At 49.9% G+C, this 20,119-nt stretch overlaps 1 protein-coding gene across 6 annotated transcripts in view; it reads right to left on the bottom strand.

Moving 5' to 3' along the window:
• Positions 1–4,900: 4,900 nt before the first annotated feature.
• SLC28A1 (solute carrier family 28 member 1) overlaps positions 4,901–20,119 on the bottom strand; it is a 49,372-nt gene continuing 34,153 nt past the window's right edge. For 5 of the 6 annotated variants that reach the window (XM_038532920.1, XM_038532919.1, XM_038532916.1 and 2 more), the window contains 8 exons: positions 19,643–19,768; positions 12,402–12,532; positions 10,808–10,976; positions 10,494–10,691; positions 6,832–6,913; positions 6,013–6,111; positions 5,781–5,892; positions 4,901–5,531 (listed from right to left, as the gene is read on the bottom strand). In XM_038532920.1, coding sequence (XP_038388848.1) covers positions 5,459–5,531; positions 5,781–5,892; positions 6,013–6,111; positions 6,832–6,913; positions 10,494–10,691; positions 10,808–10,976; positions 12,402–12,532; positions 19,643–19,768 — 990 coding nt within the window. In that variant the 3' untranslated portion in view covers positions 4,901–5,458. The remainder of the gene's footprint in view (positions 5,532–5,780; positions 5,893–6,012; positions 6,112–6,831; positions 6,914–10,493; positions 10,692–10,807; positions 10,977–12,401; positions 12,533–19,642; positions 19,769–20,119) is intronic. The other variant, XM_038532917.1, reaches the window with a different exon arrangement.

Below are 20,119 nucleotides of genomic sequence, written 5' to 3'. Positions count from 1 at the left end.
ATATGTATCATCCAGATTAGAGCCGCCCACAGGCTGAATTACAAGTCACCTTGCACTTGTGTCAATGCTGTCCTTAAAAGAAACCTATAAATGTTTAGAATGGTTTTAGGTGGATAGAGGCTGCACAAACAGTATAGAACCCCCATGTAACCAGTCCCCAGTTTCCCTCTTTCATTACTACAGTACATGGTCACAACTCATGAGCTGAGATTGATGTGTTTTTATCTAAACTCTGTACTCGATTTGGATTTCATTAGTTTTTCTCTAATGTCATTTTTCTGCTCTAGGATTCCATCCAAGACACCTGTATTTGTTTCTTGGTGCTGCCACAACAAATCACTGCCATCCTGGTAGCTTAAAACAACAGCAATGTACTCTCATGGTTCTGGAGGCCAGAAGTCCCAAATCTGTAGGGTGTGAGTACTCTGAAGGCTCCAAGGAAGAATCCTCACTGCTTCTTCTAGCTTCTGGTGGCTCAAGGTCATCCTTAGCTGGTCATCATGGTGGGGGTTGTGTCTTAGTGTGATGACCCCAATCTCCACCTGCATCTTCACAAGGACTTCTTGGTGTATTTCAAATTTCCCTCTCCTTTCTCTTATAAAGACACCAGTCATTGGATTTAGGGCCCATCCTAAATTCAGGATGATCTCCTCTTGAGATCTTTTCATTATACCTGTAAGACCCTATTTCCACTGGGGTCACATTCACAGGTTCTGGAAGTTGGGACTTGGACATATCTTTTGGTGGGGGGGGACATGATTTACCCACTACAATTCCACATTACACTGAGTCATCATGTCTCCTTAGGCTTCTTGGGACTGTGGCAGTTTCTCGGACTTTCCTTGCTTCTCATGACCCTGACAGCTTTGAGGATTACTGATCAGGTGTTCTGTAGACTGTTTCTCAATTTGAGTTTGATGTCTTTCTCATGGTTAGACAGGGGTTCTGGGCCTTGGGGAGAAAGACCACAGACATGAAATGTTCCCAACATGTCAAGGGCATATGTTATCACCTGGATTTGTCACTGATGATGTTAACCATGATCACCTGGCTAAGGAAGCATTTACCAGGTTTCTCTAGAGCAAAGTTACTTTCTTACTCCCCTCATTTCTTTACTCTTTGGAAGCAAGTCACTAAGCATAGCCCACACTTAAGGGGTAAGAAGCCCTGCTCCACCTCTTGTTGGGAGTATTTGTATAAATTATTTGAAATTCTTCTACTGTCCATGCAATTTTTCTCTTGTATGAAAGACAGGTGTCCTGGATTCCAACCAGAGTCCTGCTGCTTTTTCCCCACATCTCCTTGGAGGAGTTGACATGCAGGACAGATTATCTGAGTAGATAATTCCCTGGCAAGCTTTCATTAACAGAAAATACTAGAGGACAATGTTATTCAGAATGTGGCTCACATGTGTTCCTCGGTCTGTAATCATGTAACAGATGCTGAAAGTGGCATAGAAGCTTCATAGCAACTTGACAGAGTAATTGTATGTTTGCTGAAGCTAACAACAAAGAACCAGGGTGTGGATGTCATACGCCTTTAATTTGATGATGATTTTCCTAGTAGGTAACTTTTAGTGTTTTTTACACAAGATTAGTCCAGGATGGATTGGGTGAGATGGTCTCCAGCAGAGTGTGGGCTCTGGTGCTCCGGGCTGCTCCCTTCTCACTCACATCTGCTTGCTCCCCAGATGTGAGGCAGAAGCCAGGGCCCACCACTGGCCCACTGTCCAGATCTTAGACCACTGACCTCATGGTGTGACCTCTCCCTGTGGAGCATACTGTTCCTTCCTGCCCCCCCCAGCCCCCAGGCCGGACAGCCCCTCTGTGGCCCCCCAGGGATAGTATTTCCCTGTCTGCTCAGCCCCACCTGTCCCGCCTGGGAGAGGTCTGCTCTCACCATGCTCTGGGCCTCAGACCTTTCCATGACTGAAGCCCATTCAATTCCTTTTGCTGGTGGTCAGGCACATGCAGGGGGCAGCAGGAGGACAGGAGGGTTTCCAATACAAACTTCTTTTCTTTTTTTTCCCCAGTGTAGACTTCTGGTGACATCTCCAAATTAGGCCATTCATATAGTCATGTTAGCTGAAACAAGTTCATGAGGAGAGCCCCCCCACCAGGACTTAGTTTAAAATAATAAGTATATCTTACATGTTGATTGTTCTTACACTCAATACAGAAGAGCACAGATTCTACATATTTCAAGAAACCTAATGCATAAAAACAAGCAATCACAGTGCAATTTTTGATATTAATAAAAATGGCTTCTTATTCAATATGGGCTTTACTTGAAAATAAATCCTGTCATTAATCTTGTGAAGAACCCAATATTATAGTATATTCTGTTAAAATATGACAATATAAATCACAATCTGTGTAATCCTATTCTGGCATATTTTCACTTTCTAATATACTAAGAGCCAAGAAAAATGCCATTGGCCAGGCCACCTATGGACGCCCAAGAAGCTCTGCTGAAGATCTTTTCCCCTTCCCTCCTCTCAATGTCATGTTACTGGGAGCCACCTTCTGTCTCTGGTGGGGCCTCCCTTCCCAGCTAACCTCTTCTTGAAGGTAGATTCCAGTTCTTTAGCTCATCAGATTTGAGTTCACTGATATTCCCTTGTCTAGCTCAGAATCTGGCACATAGTAGGTGTTATAGAATGAACTGTATCCCCACCCCCACCCCAAATTTATGTTGAAGCCGTCACCTCCAACGTATTTGCAGATGGGGCCTCTGGGATGTAAGTAGAGTTACATTAGGTCATGAGGGTGGCATTCCCATGATGGGATTAGTGCCCTTATAAGAAGGAACACCAGAGAGCTCTCTGTTTCTCTCTCTCTGCCACATGAGGACACACTGATTGTGGCCATTTACAAGCTAGGAAGAGAGACATCACTAGAAATGGATCATGCTGGCACTCTGATCTTGAGTTTCTGGCCTCCAAAACTATGACAAAATCAATTTCTGTTGCTTAAGCCACCCAGTCTGTGGTATTTCGTTATGCAGCCCGAGCTAATACTGCAGGTGCTCCATTTATATTCCTTAACTGAATAAATAAGCAGTGCATAATCCTGGAGTGGACAGATCACAGATACAGGCCTCATTCTTGGAAAGGATCCTTCCCTATTTCAACACCCTTAATTTCCAGAGTCTTTTACAAAAACCCCAGCCCTTCCCAGGCCAGGGACATAAAATCAATGGCAGTTTGGGTTCTTAGTGTTTATTTCTTAGCACAGGGACAGCAAATAATTCTCTCCTGAAAAGGCACCCTGGATCACTTGGTGGTGAGCTCACCCAGCACCACACTGATGGGGATTCTGAACGCTTTTCCAGATCTAGTGTGGGGAGCTGTGATTGATTAGCAATGTCTGTCATGGCCATGGAAGGGGCAAGTACAGGTGTCTGTGCCAGTCCTGACTTAGGATCCAGTTGAGCACAGGCATCTGGCTCCAGCATCAGTGACTTCTCTGAGCAGTATATGTCTGCTATCCCACCTCAAAGGGCTCCCAATTTCTGCAGGTGCCCAATGAGGAGGAAGGAGCAGTGGGGTGGAGGGAAGGTCAATGACCAAAGAGAACTTAATCTGTGCCTGCACCCCGATCAGAGCAGAGAGCATGTGTGTGGGTCCTCAGGGTGCAGCACACACAATGGTACTGGCAGCTCTAAGAGAGCTTGCAGTTCACTTTCACCAGCATGTATTCATCACCTTTCATGGGTCCAGCCCTGTGCTGACTCTCACAGGTGGAGACAGAATCACTGGGAACCCCGTGGCCTAGGAGCTTACGATCTTCTGGGATGAGCATGCAGGAAGTCCATGGAAGGAGGGTCTCAGTCCAGGTGTGTGTGTGTGTGTGTGTGCTCAGGTAGCAACAGGACCCAATGGACAGGCAGGAAAGGGGCTGGGGTCTGCCACATGGAGACAGTGGTGCAGCCCACATCAGAGGGTGGCCTGTGACAGTTTGGGGGAGCTGGCACAGGGTAAGTGCTGCAGAGAGCAGGGCAAGAGCCTAGCTGTGGGGTGGGGGGTCAAGCCAAGACTCCAGTCTACAGAACGAAAGGAAAGAACTCAGGACCCGAGGAGAGCCTGTGGGGGTCCCAAGGAGCAAGGCCAGTGCCCAGGGGAACCAAACTCTATGACAGAGCAGAGTGACTGCTGACCAGCCTCAGCCCAGGGCTGGCTGCAGCTGGGAAGCCTGAGGTGACACAGGTGAGTGAGGGAGCAGCAGCTCGGTGGCCACAGGGACAGGTGCATCGCAAGTCACTCAGCCAAAGCCCCTGGGGAAGTGAGAATGAGGGAGGAGCAGCACAGGCAAAAGAGAGAGAGGGACAGGGCATGCCGGATGACAGGGACACCAGGAACAAAGGCTCAGAGGCAGGTAAAAATCAGAAGCCTGGCCCAGCAGAAGAGCAGGTGTGCGCCAGGGAGAAACAGCAGGGGGAGGAGGTCAGGGCAAGTCACCCGACCGAGTTCCTTGAATGCAGGCAGCCTAGCCAAGAGTTAAACACAGCTTGTGAAGCTGCATGACCTGGGTTCAAATCTTGCCTCTTCCTCTTCCTAGTTGTATTACTTTGGGCAAGTTACTTAACTTCTCTGGGCCTCTGATTCCTCAGCCAGGGATAATAATAGTACCTGACTTCATAAGGTTGTTGTCAAGGTTGATTAGAATGTACAAAGTACCCAGAACAGTGCCTGGCACGCAGTGCTATGTAGAGAGTCGTGAGAGTTACAGTTATGGAGTTGGATCATTAATCAGTATCTCCCAAATTGTGTTCCTCGGGGTCCTCAACTAAGAGAAGCTCCCATCAAAAAGGTTCTTATGGTGGCATAAATTTGGAAAATGTCTCCTGTAATCTCTGAATCAAGATTTGAGGAGCCCATAGTAAAACAAAAACAACCACAAAAGCAAAGCCCTTCTAAGTTTATTTAGCCCCGTGTTTTCCAAGCCTGGTGAGTCATGGAATCTTCCAAACACCTTGTGGAGACAGTGTTCCATGGGATACCAGTTTGGGAAGTGCGGTGGGCAAAGGCAGCAGGGGAACCTCCAAAGAGGGTTCCCAGGAGAACCCATCTGACCAGGGCAAGCCAGGGCAAGATTCAAGTGCCAGCAGAAGAAGGGGGAGGCAGCTGCAAAGCCCAGGGGGAGGGACCCCATAACTGGAGGGAAGGGTGCATAGGAGAGACGCACAGTGGGGAGACAGAGAAGACCAGGGTGCTGTGGGGATGTGGAGGGGAGAGAAGAGGAGGCTGAGGTGGCCCCGAGAATTCATATTTCCAGAAGGAGCAGGAAGGGGGCAAGGATTGGGGGGCATCCCTCACTTCTCACCTGCCTGCTCACCCCATCACTCCTTTCCAACTGAGTGACTGAGGGGAGTCTAAGTCCCGTGGCTTCCCCCAGGACAGGCCTGGAGAGAGAAAGGTGGGGACGGCCCCCAGAAGGCCGAAGACGGGCTGTCCCCGCTACGCACAGATCGTGTGGTTGTAAAATCGACAGCAGATGTCCAGAGCCCCTCGGCTGACCTCTGGGTTGGTGCTGAAAGGAAGCGAAGTTGGTCTGGGCTCCCGGCCCGGCTCTGCTGGCCACTGAGGGCTGTGCAGCCCTGGGAACCTTGCTCCGGGACTCCGATCCGCCCTCCTCCCCACGTCTGGTCTCCAGCCCCATGTCAGCCACAGCCGTAACACATCTAGCCCTTGCCTCGGAGCCAGAGGCAGCCGTGGGGCACTTAGGCCTTCCGCACCCCGTCACTGTCAGGGTCCCAGACCCCCCCGGCCCGGGCCTCACCTCTGGAAGGCCTGGCGGCAGCACTGATACACCTCAAAGCTGCTGTTACTGAGGGTCGCGTTCAGGAGGGTCCTGCAATCGGCTGCAATCCCCCGGGGCACATAGAGGATCCCTGTGCACGGAAGCCAGCGGTGGCAAGGTCCGTCCCCCCGACTCCCCACCCCCGGGAACTTCCAGAGGGGTCAGAGCCCTGGTTTCTGGCCCTGGATGGAGCTAGAAAATCAGGACTCACCTGCCACGCAGGCATTCACCAGGGACACACAGGTCCCCGTGCAGAGTGCCCGGAGCACTATTTGGGAGAAGTCGCTCTTCCGTCGGGGGGCCATGGAGGCTGCAAGAGGACAGGGTGCTGAAGGCCAGGAAGCCATCTGTCCTTCTGCCCAAACTCTGCACCCCTGGGTGCATCTGCTAACTATCCCCTTCCTCTTCTGGGCAGCGAGAGGGACAGATGGTGTCCTCCTGACTGCTTACTGAGTTTGGGAGTCCTCCTTGGCCTGACCTGGGCCCCCAGGGAGTGCCCCACACCTGCCACCAGTGGAGGCAGATGTAGGAAAAGAAGGTGAGTTTGCTGTCGGGCAGACCTGGATTTAACACAGGCTCAGCCGCCAACTAGCAAGTGACTGGGGCCATCACTCCACTTCTCCAAGACTCTGTTTCTTTCTCTGTGAAATGGGATGGTTACAGCACCAGGCAGGGGGACTGGGAGGGGTGAACATGAGAGCTTGGAACTGTGCGAGGCCCTCCTCCCTAGGCCTTGTAGGGCCACCAGTCCACTGTGGGTATAGGAGCCAGCAGTCCAAGGCCTCAGGGGACAGGCCATTGCTGCACCTTCCGTCCCTCCCCAGACCCCTAAGCCAAGGTTGGCCTGCAAAGGCCACGATGCTGCCTCTGGGCCACCCCCAGCAGCAGAGAAGTCCTTTGTCTGCTCAGGGACCTCCTGAGCCATCTTGCTGAGGCCTTGCCCTGGACATACTGGGGAGTGGATCCCAGAAGTTGTTCCAGAGCCACACCCCCAACTGCCCAGGATGCTGGGGAGGCCCCCAGGACTCACCCAGGCCTCCCAGCATGATCCCAATGGAACTGAAGTTGGCAAATCCACAGAGGGCAAAAGTTGTGAGGATTTCTGCTCTGACCTGAAGATAAAGAAGATGAGTGACAAAGGGGGTCATGGGCCCCCTTGCATGGGCGGGGCACCCCCACATCACCCTGGCTCCCGGGCCCTACTTTGACCCACTTCCAGTATGTCTTTGGACACACTTACTTTTGACTCCCCACTCACTCCTCCCCACCCCCCCGCCCCAGGCCTCCTACACCTGAACTAAGTCAGCTTAGCCTGCACCCCTGAGCAACAGCTTCCCTCCCATTGCCTTCAGCCCCCTGACTTTTTTTTTTTTTTTTTTTTAGATTTTACTTATTTATTCATGAGAGACACAGAGACAGAGGCAGAGACAGAGGCAGAGGGAGAAGCAGGCTTCCTGCAGGGAGCCTGATGTGGGACTCGATCCCAGGATCCGGGGATCACCCTCTGAGCCAAGGCAGATGCTCAACGACTGAGCTACACAGGCGTCCCCAGCACCAGCCTTTCCCGGTTTGATTCATGCTTGCCCTGCCCTCTGGCATTGGCCCTACTACGCTCTGTGCCCCGGGGGCACTTGGTGAATGGCCCTTCCCAACACGGCAGATCTGAGCCTGTTCCCTTCAGGGCTCTCAGGCATAGCCTCCTGAGGATAGTGAAGAACTGGGAGCCCAGCCAGCTGGGCTCCAGGCGTGTTCCCACCTATGACCAGATTGAGCAAGTCAATAGCCTTTTTCAGTGCTAGTTTCTCCATCTGCAATGTGGGAATAACAGTATCTGTCCAAGGTCACACACTCCAGGTGGAGAACCAGGCAGAGACTAGGTACTTAAGCAAAGTAATTCCCCTTCCCTTGACAATTAAACAGTCGTTTAATTTCCCAGAAAGTGGTGTTAAGAGCCAAATGGAACAATTTGGAATTAAAAAAGTGGCTTAGGTCATACCTCACACTGTAAAAAAAAAATCAATCCTAGAGCTTTGAAGCAGATAAATACTGATATTTTAAACATCAAATAATAGAAAATATAGGAAAATAGTAATTATACTGATATGGTAGCATTATTACTCTTATTTTGGAGAGAGGCAAACAGAGGGTCAGAGAGGTTAAGTAATTGAGGAAGTTCACACAGCAAGAAGGTGGCTGTGTCAGAATTGGAATTCAGTTCCGTCTGACCACAAAACTCATGCTTTTCAATATTTTATCATATTGTTCCAGGAATTTAACACTTACCAGATTTCTGGAATGGAGATAACTTTCTAAGTTTAGAAATAATAGAAGAAATCACAAAGGAAATGATTTGGTGTAAAATCTGTTAAAAGAAAAATCCCCAAATACAAAGTAAAGGGGAAAAAAGACTAGGAAATCTATATGCATAAAATATAATAGAAAAAGGTTAACGTCTTTATAACATAAAGAGTTTATACAAATGGATGGAAAAATATTAAGGTTTCTGCATCCTGCTTGCTCACCTACAATCACCCTCTACATGGCAGCTCATGTAATCTTAAAACGTCAAATGTCAAATCTTTGGGAACTTTCTATGGGTCTTCGGCCTGTGCCAGTCTCTTCCACAATTACCACCTGCTCTAACTGTGCTTCTTTCAGGTCTCCAAAGAAGTGCTTTTCAACCTCAGGGCCTTTGCACCTGTCTTTTCTTTGTCTGGAATGCTCGTCCCAGCTGCACCTGGTCCCTTCTCCTCCCTCCAGGTCTTGGCCTGTCATACCTCAGGGGGCCTTTTCTGACTAGCCTGACCAAGGAAGACTCCTCTGTTTCTTCCTCTTGTTTCCTTTGTAGAACTTAATTCAAATTGTGGTTACTTTTTCTTCCTTCACTTTCTTGTGCTTTTCAGCAGGCCTAAATTTCAGGACCCCAGGGACCATGTCTGTCTACTTTGCCTTTCAATTTCTGGTGCCTAGCAGGGTGCCTAGCCGAGTGCCTGGCACCCTAGAGATCTCAAGCAATACTTGCTACTAATATTTTTAAGAATCAAGTTCTTAAAAAGGATCCTAGAGGAGCATTCCACCCATTATCTCTAGAGGAGCAACTGAGCCTAGGGGTGAGGGCAAGGAATAAGGGGGAAATCTGTGCTTTTGATCTCACACAAACTTTTTTTAAAAAACTGAAGGCTACATTCCCTTACAATTTAAAGCATAATTTAAACGAGAAGAAAAAAAATATTTCCCCTTTAAAATACCTAGTAACCCCAGAAAGGCAAATTAAACAACAAGCTAGGGACTCCTGGGTGGCTCAGTGGTTGAGCAACTGCCTTCAGCTCAGGGCATTATCCCAGAGTCCCAGGATTGACTCCTGTGTCGGGCTCCCTGCATGGAGCCTGCTTCTCCTCCCTCTGCCTATGTCTCTGCCTCTCTCTCTGTGTATCTTGTGAATAAATGAATAAAATCTTAAAAAAAAATAAACAACGAGCTATTATTTGCCTGTGAAAGTAGCACAACTTTTTAAAAGGAGGCTGCTCAGTGCTGTTTAGTGTGTGGTGAAATCAGCGCTCACAGCACAGCCGGGGGTGATTGCAGTCCCTGCTACCCTTTGGGAAAAGTTAGTGGGATGCATGCAACCACACCAGGATGCATGCCATGTGATGCGGTCATCCCACATCTGGGAAAGCTCCCGAGGAAATGATCCGAGAGGAGGGAGAAGTTCTGTGCGCAGAGCTATTCATTTAGCAGCGTGTAAAATAGCCAAACGATGCAATTAACCCGATGAGCCCAACAGCAAGGGATTGGTTAAATATGTCAGAACTTGTACATCAAAAACAATGTTTCTGTCACTAGGTGCGGAGAAAGCTGGCTCTGATACAGGGTGGATGCCTGTGATGACAACTGGAAACTCCGTCTTAAAGAAAGAATGGGAGAAAACGCATAAAACACCTCTAGATGCTATTTTTGGATGGTGAGGGGACAGGTAATGGTTTTATTCTCAGTGATGCTATGTAGAGCTTTGATGTGTTTAGAAACATTCATTTTACAGAGCTTTTAGAGTTTTGTTTTGTTTTTTTAAGAGTGAGAGAGACAGCATACATGCTCGCAGGGTGGGGAGGAGCCTAGGGAGACAAAGAATCCCAATCAGACTCCCCGCTGAGCCAGTAGCCCAACACAGGGCTTGATCTCAGGACCCTGAGATCATGAACCAAGCAGAAACCAAGAGTCAGACCCTTAACTGATGGAGCCACCCAGGTGCCCCTAATTGTTAGAAATAGATTTTCACAGAAAAAGCCACCTCCTGAGCTGAATGCAGTATACTGGCAGTGAATGTGGTGGGGCCTCCCCATCTCGCTCCCTCGGCTCACTGGATGCTCACACGTGTCGCTCTAAGCGCAGCTGTGGCAGGGATCACACTGGTTTCCAGTTAGGAGAGGCAAGGCGCCACGGCCGTCCCAAAGCCACACAGGATGGTGGCCCATCCAAAGCGAGATTGCAGGTCTCCCCAACAAACGAGGCCCTTTCCTTGCTGCTCAGCCTCCTAACAGGGCTTCGGTCTGTCTTGTCGCCCAGGGCAGTAGGACTGGGGGGCTGGGCACCACCTCGGTGTGTCCCCTGCCTATCTGGGAGCCCGGACAGCAGCCGCCAGGGGGCTCAGGAGCAGCTGCATCAAGCCCCAGGGGAAGGGACGGGGACACTCACAGAGATCCACTGCTTCTTGGGGCCGACCCACTCCTCAGCTCCAGAGAGGCGGCGCTGCTTGTACTGGGAGAGCCCCTGGTAGGCCACGAACTCGTTCAGGAACAGCTTGATTCCCAGCAGCTCAGCCACCACTGGGCAGTCCTCCCAGGCCACACCCATTAAGAAGGCCACAGGCCGCAGGGCGTAGGAGCAGATGAGCTGAGGCACAAGGCAAGGGCAGCTGCTGGGACCTAGGGCCGCCCGGGGCTCTGTGGGGTGTCCACCCACCCCACCCCACACACCCCTCAAGGGCTACAGGGGCAGCCCCGCTATACCTGGAAACTGAGCTCCTGGACACCCACCATGGCTCCCAGCCAAGAGAGGGCCGCATTGATGAAGGCCAGCAACGCCAGGAAGGCAATCAGGTTGGCTCCGATGTTGGCCACCAGCTTCACAGAGACAGCAGCTCCACTGCTGGCTGCTTCTAGGAGGTTCTGAGCATCTCTGTTTGGGGGCCAAGAAGTACCATGATTGGCCTGTCTCCACAAACAGTGGGGCTCCTCATCCCATAGGCTCAGAGAGGACCCTTGAACAAAGTGTTTCGGAGCAGAGGGTCCTTGTTTTCTTTCTGAGACCCAGGGGGAGAAGGGGGCTGGTCCCAGCACTAGGATGAGACCTGGACTGCTGGCGCGCAGCTGTGTCCACACATAGGAGCCACCAGCCACATGTGGCTTCGGAGCACTTGAAAGGTGGCTGGATTGGATGGTGTTGAAGTATTATAAGTATAAACACTGACCAGATTTCAGAGATCGAGTACCAAAAAAAAAAAAAAAAAGAACATGAAATAGCTCGTTAATAATGTTTTATATTGATTACATGTTGAAATGATAGTTTGGACACACTGGATTAAAAATATTTTATTAAAATCAACCTGTTTCTTTTGACTTTTTAAAAGAACAATAGCAGGGGCCGCCTGGGTGGCTCAGTCGGTGAAGAGTCTGCCTTTAGCTCAAATTGTGATCCAGGGATCCCAGGTGGAGCCCACATGGGGGGGGGGGGGGTCCTTGCTCAGCAGGGTGCCTGCTTCTCCCTCTGCTCCTCCCCCACCACTCCTCTCTTTCACTTTCTCAAATAAAAAATAAATAAAATCTTTAAAAACACAACTACTAGAAAATGTACAATTATGGATGTGGCTCACATTAGAGCTCTACAGGGCAGTGCTGCTGTAGGCCTCCAGGAATTTGTGAGGTTGGAGCTACTCATCACATCCCCAAGCACATTTGTCAAAAGTGGTGCCTTTTCAACATTTCTAACGCTGTAAATGCCGCACAGTGGTTGTTAAGGCTGCGAAGAAGAGGTGTTAGCAGGTGTGTGAGATCCAGGACGGTGCTGGGTCAGCGGGGGGCCTGACACCCTGGTGGTGGGAGCTCAAGGCTCAGGGAACAGGTGGCCTGGAGCCTTCTCAGGACCCTTCCCAGGGCCCACGCAACAGGCTGCATCCCCAGCCAGGGTGTCCCCCCTGGTCCCAGACTGGAAATTAAGATGCAGGACAGGAGTCCGAGTGTTTTGTGACTGAAGCCACAAGTGGGGCAGTGAACCAGGAGAGAGCCTGGGGCTGGATGGAGAGAAGCTGCGGGAGCCGCCTGCGGGGGCTCTGCTCCTGCTTCACCATCTCCTGCTCCCTCCACGCCCCCCACGGCCTTCCCCTTCACCACCTCTCTCCCTCCCTCCCTCCCCCTCTGCTCCGCCAGACTCTCCTGCTGCTCTCCCCCAACCTCCCCCTCCCCTTCCTCTCCCCCTCCCTACTTTCCCTCCCCCTTCCCCTCCCTCCCCCGCCCTTCTGTTTCCCCCTTCCCCCTCCCCCTTCTACTGTCCTCCTCCCCCCATCCCCCTCCTCCCCCCCCACAGGCCGCAGCCCGCGGTGCTCACCCGCAGGTCAGTTCCACCCCTTCGGGGCTCCTGAACTTGGACTCCTCTACCTCGGGGTAGACCAGCTTGGAGAGGGCCAGGGCGCAAGGGGCAGCCATGACGGAGGCGGCAATCAGGGAGGCGGCATCGATCTGCAGGGCGGGAACAGGCCTCCTTACCCTCCCCTCCCGAGCCCAGGGCAGGGGGGCCTGGGGCTCCGCCCCTGCGCGGGGTCCTCGGTACCGCGGGGCTGTGTCCCCTGACCACGGTCAGAATAACCTCTGCGGAAAGGGTCACGGGCTGTGCGCTGGGCACCTCGTGTTTCCCTCCAGCACCTTCTGTAAGTGAGCAGAGCAAGCAGTGTTCCCCCACAGGGGTGAGTGTGACCTGCCCGAAGTGAAGACAGAGAAGGAATTAAAGGAATTAGAGTCTTTGGGCTCCAAGGCCGAAGTCCTTCCTTCCCTCCTGGGCTGCCTCTGTCGCGGGTCATCTGGAGGCTGGTCCACCAGCGGCCAAAGGGTTTGTGATGGTTCCAGACAAAGCTCACAAAACAAGGGTTGGGATGGAGCCCAGACGTGGCCTAATTTGACCTCATAATATAGGAATGTCTTTCCTCTATAGGATTCCTGCCTTGAACACTTACTGTGACAGGGAGCTCACCACTTCAAGGCAGCCCATCATCCCTCTCCTGTGGTCAGAGAGCTCTTAGGAAATCTGCTGCCTAGGACAGCCATCCTCTGGCCCTGGGTCCGTCTCTGGGAGCCATGCTGTAGAAGACCCTCCCAGCAGAGGACACAGCAACCTAGGTGAGCCCCTGGAACTCTTCCTTCCTGAATTTTTTTTTTAAGATTTTATTTATTTATTTATTTATTTATTTATTTATTTATTTATTTATTTATTTATTTATATTTATGATAGTCACACACACACAGAGAGAGAGAGAGAGGCAGAGACACAGGCAGAGGGAGAAGCAGGCTCCATGCACCGGGAGCCCGACGTGGGATTCGATCCTGGGTCTCCAGGATCGCGCCCTGGGCCAAAGGCAGGCGCTAAACCGCTGTGCCACCCAGGATTTTATTTATTTTATTTGACAGAGAGAACAAGAGAGCACAAGCAAGTGGAGTAGCAGAGGGGGAGGGAAAAGCAGGCTCCCGGATGAGCGGGGAGCCAACATGGGGCTCCGTCCCAGGACCCTGGGATCATGACTTGAGCCAAAGGCAGACGCTTCATGGACTGAGCCACCCAGGCGTACCCCCCCTTCCTGAATTTTTATCCTCACTGTGGCCTCAAACCCTTTGCTTCCCTGTTTTCTTCCCCAGAGATAGATAGGACATTTTCCAACACCATCTTATTTATCAAGGGGAAAAATTAGAACTAACCCAAACATTTAACAAGAGAACAGCTAAGCATTGTCACACTGTCATCCAAAATGATGATCACCAAGGCTTTGTGATAACGTGGGGGTCTATTCACAAAATTACATATAGAGCATAAACACAAGATAGGGAAGGGGGAGAAAACCCCCTCCAAAAACTATGCATGAGAAGACCAGAAAGAAACACACCAAAATGTCAACCAGTTGTCTGTCCCTGGATCATGGGACCAGGGTGATTTTCTCTTCTTTCTGCTCTTTGGTGTAATTCTAAATGTTCACAATACTATTGTCACTATTATTATAGGCAGAAAAATAAAATAGACTTTTTCCTCCCTAAAGTTTGTAACAAATCAACTATAGTTCTTTAATTTTATCTAAAAAGGGGGAAAAAAGGAGAGGAGTTAAGTTAAAGCTACATGTTCAGGCTAATAAAAGCAGAGAGCCAAAGAAGCCTGTGGAGGTGCCAGGGACTGATGATGAGGATCCAGGCCTGGGAGACCCTCTAAGGCTCTGAAACAGTGTGATGTCTGTCCTCCTTCCTGTTCTTTTCAACTTTGTTTCTTCTCAATGGGGAGTAGACACTCCTAAATATGAGTATCAGCACCAACAACCGCCTCCTGCACACCCCATCCCAGATCCTGGGTGGGAGGCTCTGCTCATTGTGGGAAGAGACTAGCCAGAGGGCTGGTGTCCTCTCTGGATGTTCTGGGCTGGGCTTTGGGACATCACTGGCCTCCTCGGGGCTGCCCAGTCCCCACATGGGACTGTGCCATACCTGGAATCTTGGGCTTTCCTCCTCTGTCAGGCAAGACCCTCCCCCTTCCTCTGCTTTGGAGGTTTGCCAACTTGAGCAGGGAATGCATCCTGCAGTTGTCACATTCCTGAGCACCATATGAGTGGGCCAGTCATGGCCATAGCCTCAGATGTTCCAGCTGGTCACTTCAGCTTTTAAGGGGCTGAGTTCTGCCCAGGCTGGCCTCCCTGGGGTGCTGGGTCAGTCCACACACACCTTCTCACTGCCAGCTACTCCTCAGGCCGTGACACCCCCGGTCCTGCTTACAGGCATACAGTCAGGAATGCCTTCTGTCCCAGTATTGGGACATTGGGCTATTGCTGCGCTACCCAAAGGTGTGCCACGTGGAGAGGGATAGAGGGTGTGAGCCCTCCATCAAAAACAATTTTACTGGGGCACCTGGGTGGCTCAGTGGTTGAGCGTCTGCCTTTGGCTCAGGTCGTGATCCTGGAATCCTGGGATGAAGTCCCACATTGTGCTCCCCTCAGGGAGCCTGCTTCTCCCTCTGCCTATGTCTCTCTGTGTGTGTCTCTCATGAATAAATAAAAAAAATAAAATCTTAAAAAAAAAAAAACCTTTATGGAAAAAGGAAGAAGAAATCCATACAACTACAAAGCATAAAATGGACCAGTTTCAGAAGGATGGATTTCAGATCCTAATATGTCAGAGAAAGAACTCCCACTTTTTCAACACTGTGCTCTTTCCTCTTACTGCATTTAATTCTTAAACTGCCATGAGGTGGGCAGTAATTCTGCCCATTTTACAGATGTGGAAACTAAGTAGTAGACTCTCGGGTGGCTCTGCTCAGAACCTCACAGACCCTATCCTAGGTGCCCTTGCTCTTGCCCTATTTGAATAGCATCAGTGGCTGATTCCCTCAGTGTGACCCTGCCTAGCCGGTGTTCACAGCTCCTCTCACAAGGGCCCCTGAGCCAAAGGGATGGGTAGAGAGACCAGTTTCTGGGGTTAGTGGAGAGGGCTGGGGCCTGCTTTAGAGTTTTGGGGAACTATGGTGAAAAGGCCGATGTATATGGAGATCACAGTGAAAGAATTCAGTGGAGCCCCGAGGCCTCAGAGCAGGGGAGGTCGAGACCAGTGTTATCCAATACAAATATAATGAGAACCATGTCTATGACTTTAAATTCTCTAGTAGCCAACTAAAAAAGTAAAGAGAAACAGGTGAAATTATTTTTGGTAATGCGTTTTACTTAACATATCCAAAACATTATCTTTCCACTCATGTAATCGATATAAAACTTATTAATGAAATATACCCATTTTCTTCCATACGAAGTCTCATAGCACATCTCATTTCAGACTAGATATATTTCCAGGGCTCAGTAGCCACACATGGCTAGTGGTCACTGCATTGGACAGTACAGGTCTAGAAATATCCAGCAGGAGGAGTGCAGGGCAAAGGGAGCCGGTTGAGCAACAAAGAGGAGTGTGCAAGAGGGATATTTCTGGAATTCAAGGGCTGAGGGCTGAGTCAGAGGTACAGTGAGGAGCTGCCTGAGGGAAGGAGTAAAAGGAAGGGGAGAGAGTGGGAAACCCCCCCATTGTCCCCGAGAGCCCTGGGGCTGCTGCAGTGGCAGCCAATAGCCAGGTGGGGGCAGAAGAGAGCTTCTCTGATACCAGATTAAAGGCCAGGGAGGGAAGGAGGGAAGGAAGGTCTTTAGGGTGCTTTTCACCTGGGTGGGCCATGGGGGGGGGGGGGGGGCATGGGGACTGGAGCTTTGTACCAGAGCCTGTGCATGGAGATCTGGTGGCTTCTGCACATTCTGTTGAGCTAAAGGGAAGTGGGCACCAAGGTCCTTCAAGGGAGGCCTGACTACCTGGCCTGGCTGGGCCTGGACTCTGGCGTGAGACAAGAAGGAAAGGAAGCTAAGTTGCAAGGCAAATTGTGGAATAGGGAGAGTTTGCCCAGGATTTGATTTGATATTTTATTTTATTTTATTTTATTTGTTATTTATTTTATTTTTTACTATTTTTTTTTCCTCCCAGGATTTTACTCTTAAGTAATGGTACCAAGGCTTATGCAGTGGAGTGAATACCATTCTTTAAACTGGCTGTGGAGGGGCACCTGGGTGGCTCAGTGGTTGAGTATCTGCCTTGGGCTCAGGTCATGATCCTGGGGATCCTAGGATCAAGTCCCACATTGGGGTCCCTGCAGAGAACCTGCTTCTCCCTCTGTGTATGTCCCTGCCTTTCTCTCTGTGTTTCGAATGAATGAATGAATGAATGAATAAATAAATAAATAAATAAAATCTTTTAAAAAATAAAAAAATAAACTGAGCAACCAGAGCAATGTCAAGACATGTAAAGGTGCTAAGTCCCAACAACACTATGGGACCTCTTCCCCCAACACACCACCATGAAAAAAGTTTCAGGAACAGAGTTTTGAGTTTCTGTTTTTGAAATATCAAATTCCTTCCAAAATCAATTTGGGGTGGGGGTGGGGGCTGAGGCGGGGCACCAGCCCTGATGGGCTCTCTCCATGCCTTCGTGGTACAAGTGGGAACCAGATGATCTCTAAAATTCTGGTTGGGAGAATGCCAAGTGGAGAAGACCCAGAGCAGGAGGGGCCTTTTGGAAAAGTCACACAGCATCCACTCTGCTGGGGCCTGAGCAGCTCTGTATGTATCTGCAGCTGAGCTTAGCTGTGTGACCCCTGTGCTGAAGGAAGAAGGGACTTAGGGCAGGTTGGCTCAACTCCTTGCCCACTCCTGAGAACAGAAATGAAAAAGACAGGTAGGATTTGGGACCAGAGGAGGGGACAGTGTGGGTTATTCTAGCATCACTCCCCCCTACGCACACACAGGTGCGTGCACACACACACACACACACACACACACACACACAGAGCATCCCTCAGGAGACCCTGCAGACAGTGGAAGACAGTCCTCATTCTCCATCTGACCAAGGAGGCCCACCTCACTCTAGAGGGTGAGTGATGGTGCATGATATGGATGTTACTTAGGTTGTTGCTCTTTCTTTCCTTTTTTGTTTGTTATTGCAAATAATGTTGGAATTTAACATTTTTTGACCACTTATAAAAATATTTCTTTTTTAAACAATATTTTATTTATTTGACACAGAGAGCAAGAGCACAGGCAGGGGGAGCAGCAGGCAGAGGCAGAGGGAGAAGCAGACTCCCCACTGAGCAGGGAGCCCTAGGTGGGACTTGATCCCAGGACCCTGAGATCATGACCTGATCTGAAGGCAAACACCCAACTGACTGAGCCACCCAGGTGCCCCTGAAAATATTTCTGTATCATAATATTCCTAACTGGATCAAAGGGAAAGAGTTTTGTTTTTTTAAAGATTTTCTTTTATCAACTTGAAAGAGAGAAGAGCACAACCTGGGGTGGGGGGTGGGGGGAGGGTGCAGGAGGAGGAGGAGAAGCAGGCTCCCTGCCAAGCAGGAGAACCAGTCCTGGGACCCCAGGATCACGACCTGAACCAAAGTTAGATGCTTAATTGACCGAGCCAGGGGATCCCTGGGTGGCTCAGCGGTTTGGCACCTGCCTTTGGCCCAGGGCGCAATCCTGGAGTCCTGGGATCGAGTCCCGTGTTGGGCTCCCGGCATGGAGCCTGCTTCTCCCTCCTCCTGTGTCTCTGCCTCTCTCTCTCTCTCTGTCTCATAAAAAAAATATATTTTAAAAAAATCTTTAATTGACTGAGCCACCCAGATGCCCTGGGAAACAGTATTTTAAAACTGACAGACGTTCTCCCAAAAGGTGACACGCATTACACTCCTGTCAAGAGTGCCCCCATAGCCTTGCCATTTAGTGGCATATAAAATAATGCATATCTTCTAGAAGAAACAGAAGTCACTATTGTTTTAGTTTCTTTGAACTATCCGTGAGCTGGAATATCTTTTTATGATTTATGAACTATTTTCACCTGATCTCAATCATTTAAACTTATTAAAAATTGTGACTTTCACCATACAGATGTTTTTCATTTTTATTAGTAACTCTGTCAACCTTTTCCTTATACTTCTGGATTTTGTGCCATGCTCAGAATTTTGCAAGAAAAAGGCAAACTGCCTAAAAGCATTGGTAGAATTATCTCATTTTGAGTAAAAAAGCAAAAGCAAATATGTGTGTATTCAGGTACATATACTTAAATGACTACACAGAAAGATCAAGAATGATGTATTTTAAGTCAGTGGTTCTCATCTGAAGGGTTGTTGTAATACAGGATATGGGCCCCATCCCCAGCATTTCGGATTCAGCCAGTTTAGGGTGGGGCCCAAGAATTTGCATTTCTAACAAGGTCCCAGTTAGAGACCTGCCATTCTAATCTTCTAATCTGGTAAAAGCAGTTCCCTTGAGAAGTGGATTTGAAGTGTTTTTTTTTCTTTTTACTTTCTTCACTTCTGCAAGAAGCAAATATTTCTTTGATAGTTAAGAAAAACAGTAAGGTCTTTAAAGATTTGCATGTGAAAGTACAAAAAAGTACAGAGGCTATTACCAGGCGCTCTGCAGGGGACACATTGGGACACATGCAGATTCATCTCTGCTTGCCACGCAGTATTGGAATTGGTGTAAGGGCTCGAGTCACACCATTGGAATTTGACCTAGAAATGTATTGCGCTCAAAAGCTGCACAAGCAATAATTTTGGAACTGAGGGCGGATTTGTACCCAGCAAAGGCGTGGGGAAGAGGAGGGTAGAAGGAGTAGGACAGAGCTTCAGGAACAGCCCAGATGAGCGACTGTGTGTGTGAGTCTTGCAGTCAGACAGATGTGGGCCCGAATCCTGGCTGGGGCATCTCACTTGTTCTCTGAGCCTCAACTTCCTCATCTGTAAAATGTGGATGCTGAGATACCAAGCAGTTTCCTGGTCCATGAGAAGTGTTCAGTAGGTGGAACACTGGGAACCCTTGCCCCCACTGGCCCACATGAGAACCCCGAAGGGTCCAGCCCACCTGGCCGGCCTTATTCTGGAGCATCACCACAGCCCAGGTTCCAGACAACCCAGGAGAGAAGACTCTAGGCTGCCTCTAGCCATGGACTATGTGGGGCTCCCACAAAGGAGGGTTATGGGTTCTTGAGGTTTTCAGCAAGCAAAGGGAGAGCTCTCCATACCCCAAAGGAGATGTAGGCACCCAGCAGACTCCCAGCAATGGTGGCGTAGCCTCCGGTCATGACAGCATGGATTTCAGAGAGCGTCATGTCTGCCAAGTAGGGCTGGATCAGCAGAGGAGCCTCAGTCTGCAAACAGGAAAGATATTAGACAACCAGAGCTGGCCAGGCCAGTGCGGGCACCAGAGTGTCCTCCCTCCCCCCAGGAGTGGGCACGTCACTGTGGGTCCTGGGGATCTCAGGGGCAGGGACAGCAAGGTGGGTTTGGGACCGTGGTCTGTACTTAGTTGGGCCTCCCTGAACCTCGGCATTCATCTGCCTCTATGGAAGGACCCACAGCCCTTCCTGTTGGCCTGATGATGCTCCCCTGTGTCAAATACTCACTACATCCTAGCACCCCCACGAAGTACCCTGCATTCATCACTCATGACCTTCTGAGAAAGAAGTGGTCACCCCCATTTCCCAGGAGAGCAAACAGAA

The sequence above is a fragment of the Canis lupus genome, chromosome 3 (genome assembly GCF_011100685.1).
Source record: "Canis lupus familiaris isolate Mischka breed German Shepherd chromosome 3, alternate assembly UU_Cfam_GSD_1.0, whole genome shotgun sequence".
NCBI lineage: Eukaryota > Metazoa > Chordata > Mammalia > Carnivora > Canidae > Canis > Canis lupus.
Note: the sequence above shows the minus strand (reverse complement) of the source record. Positions and strands in the feature narration are given on the sequence as shown.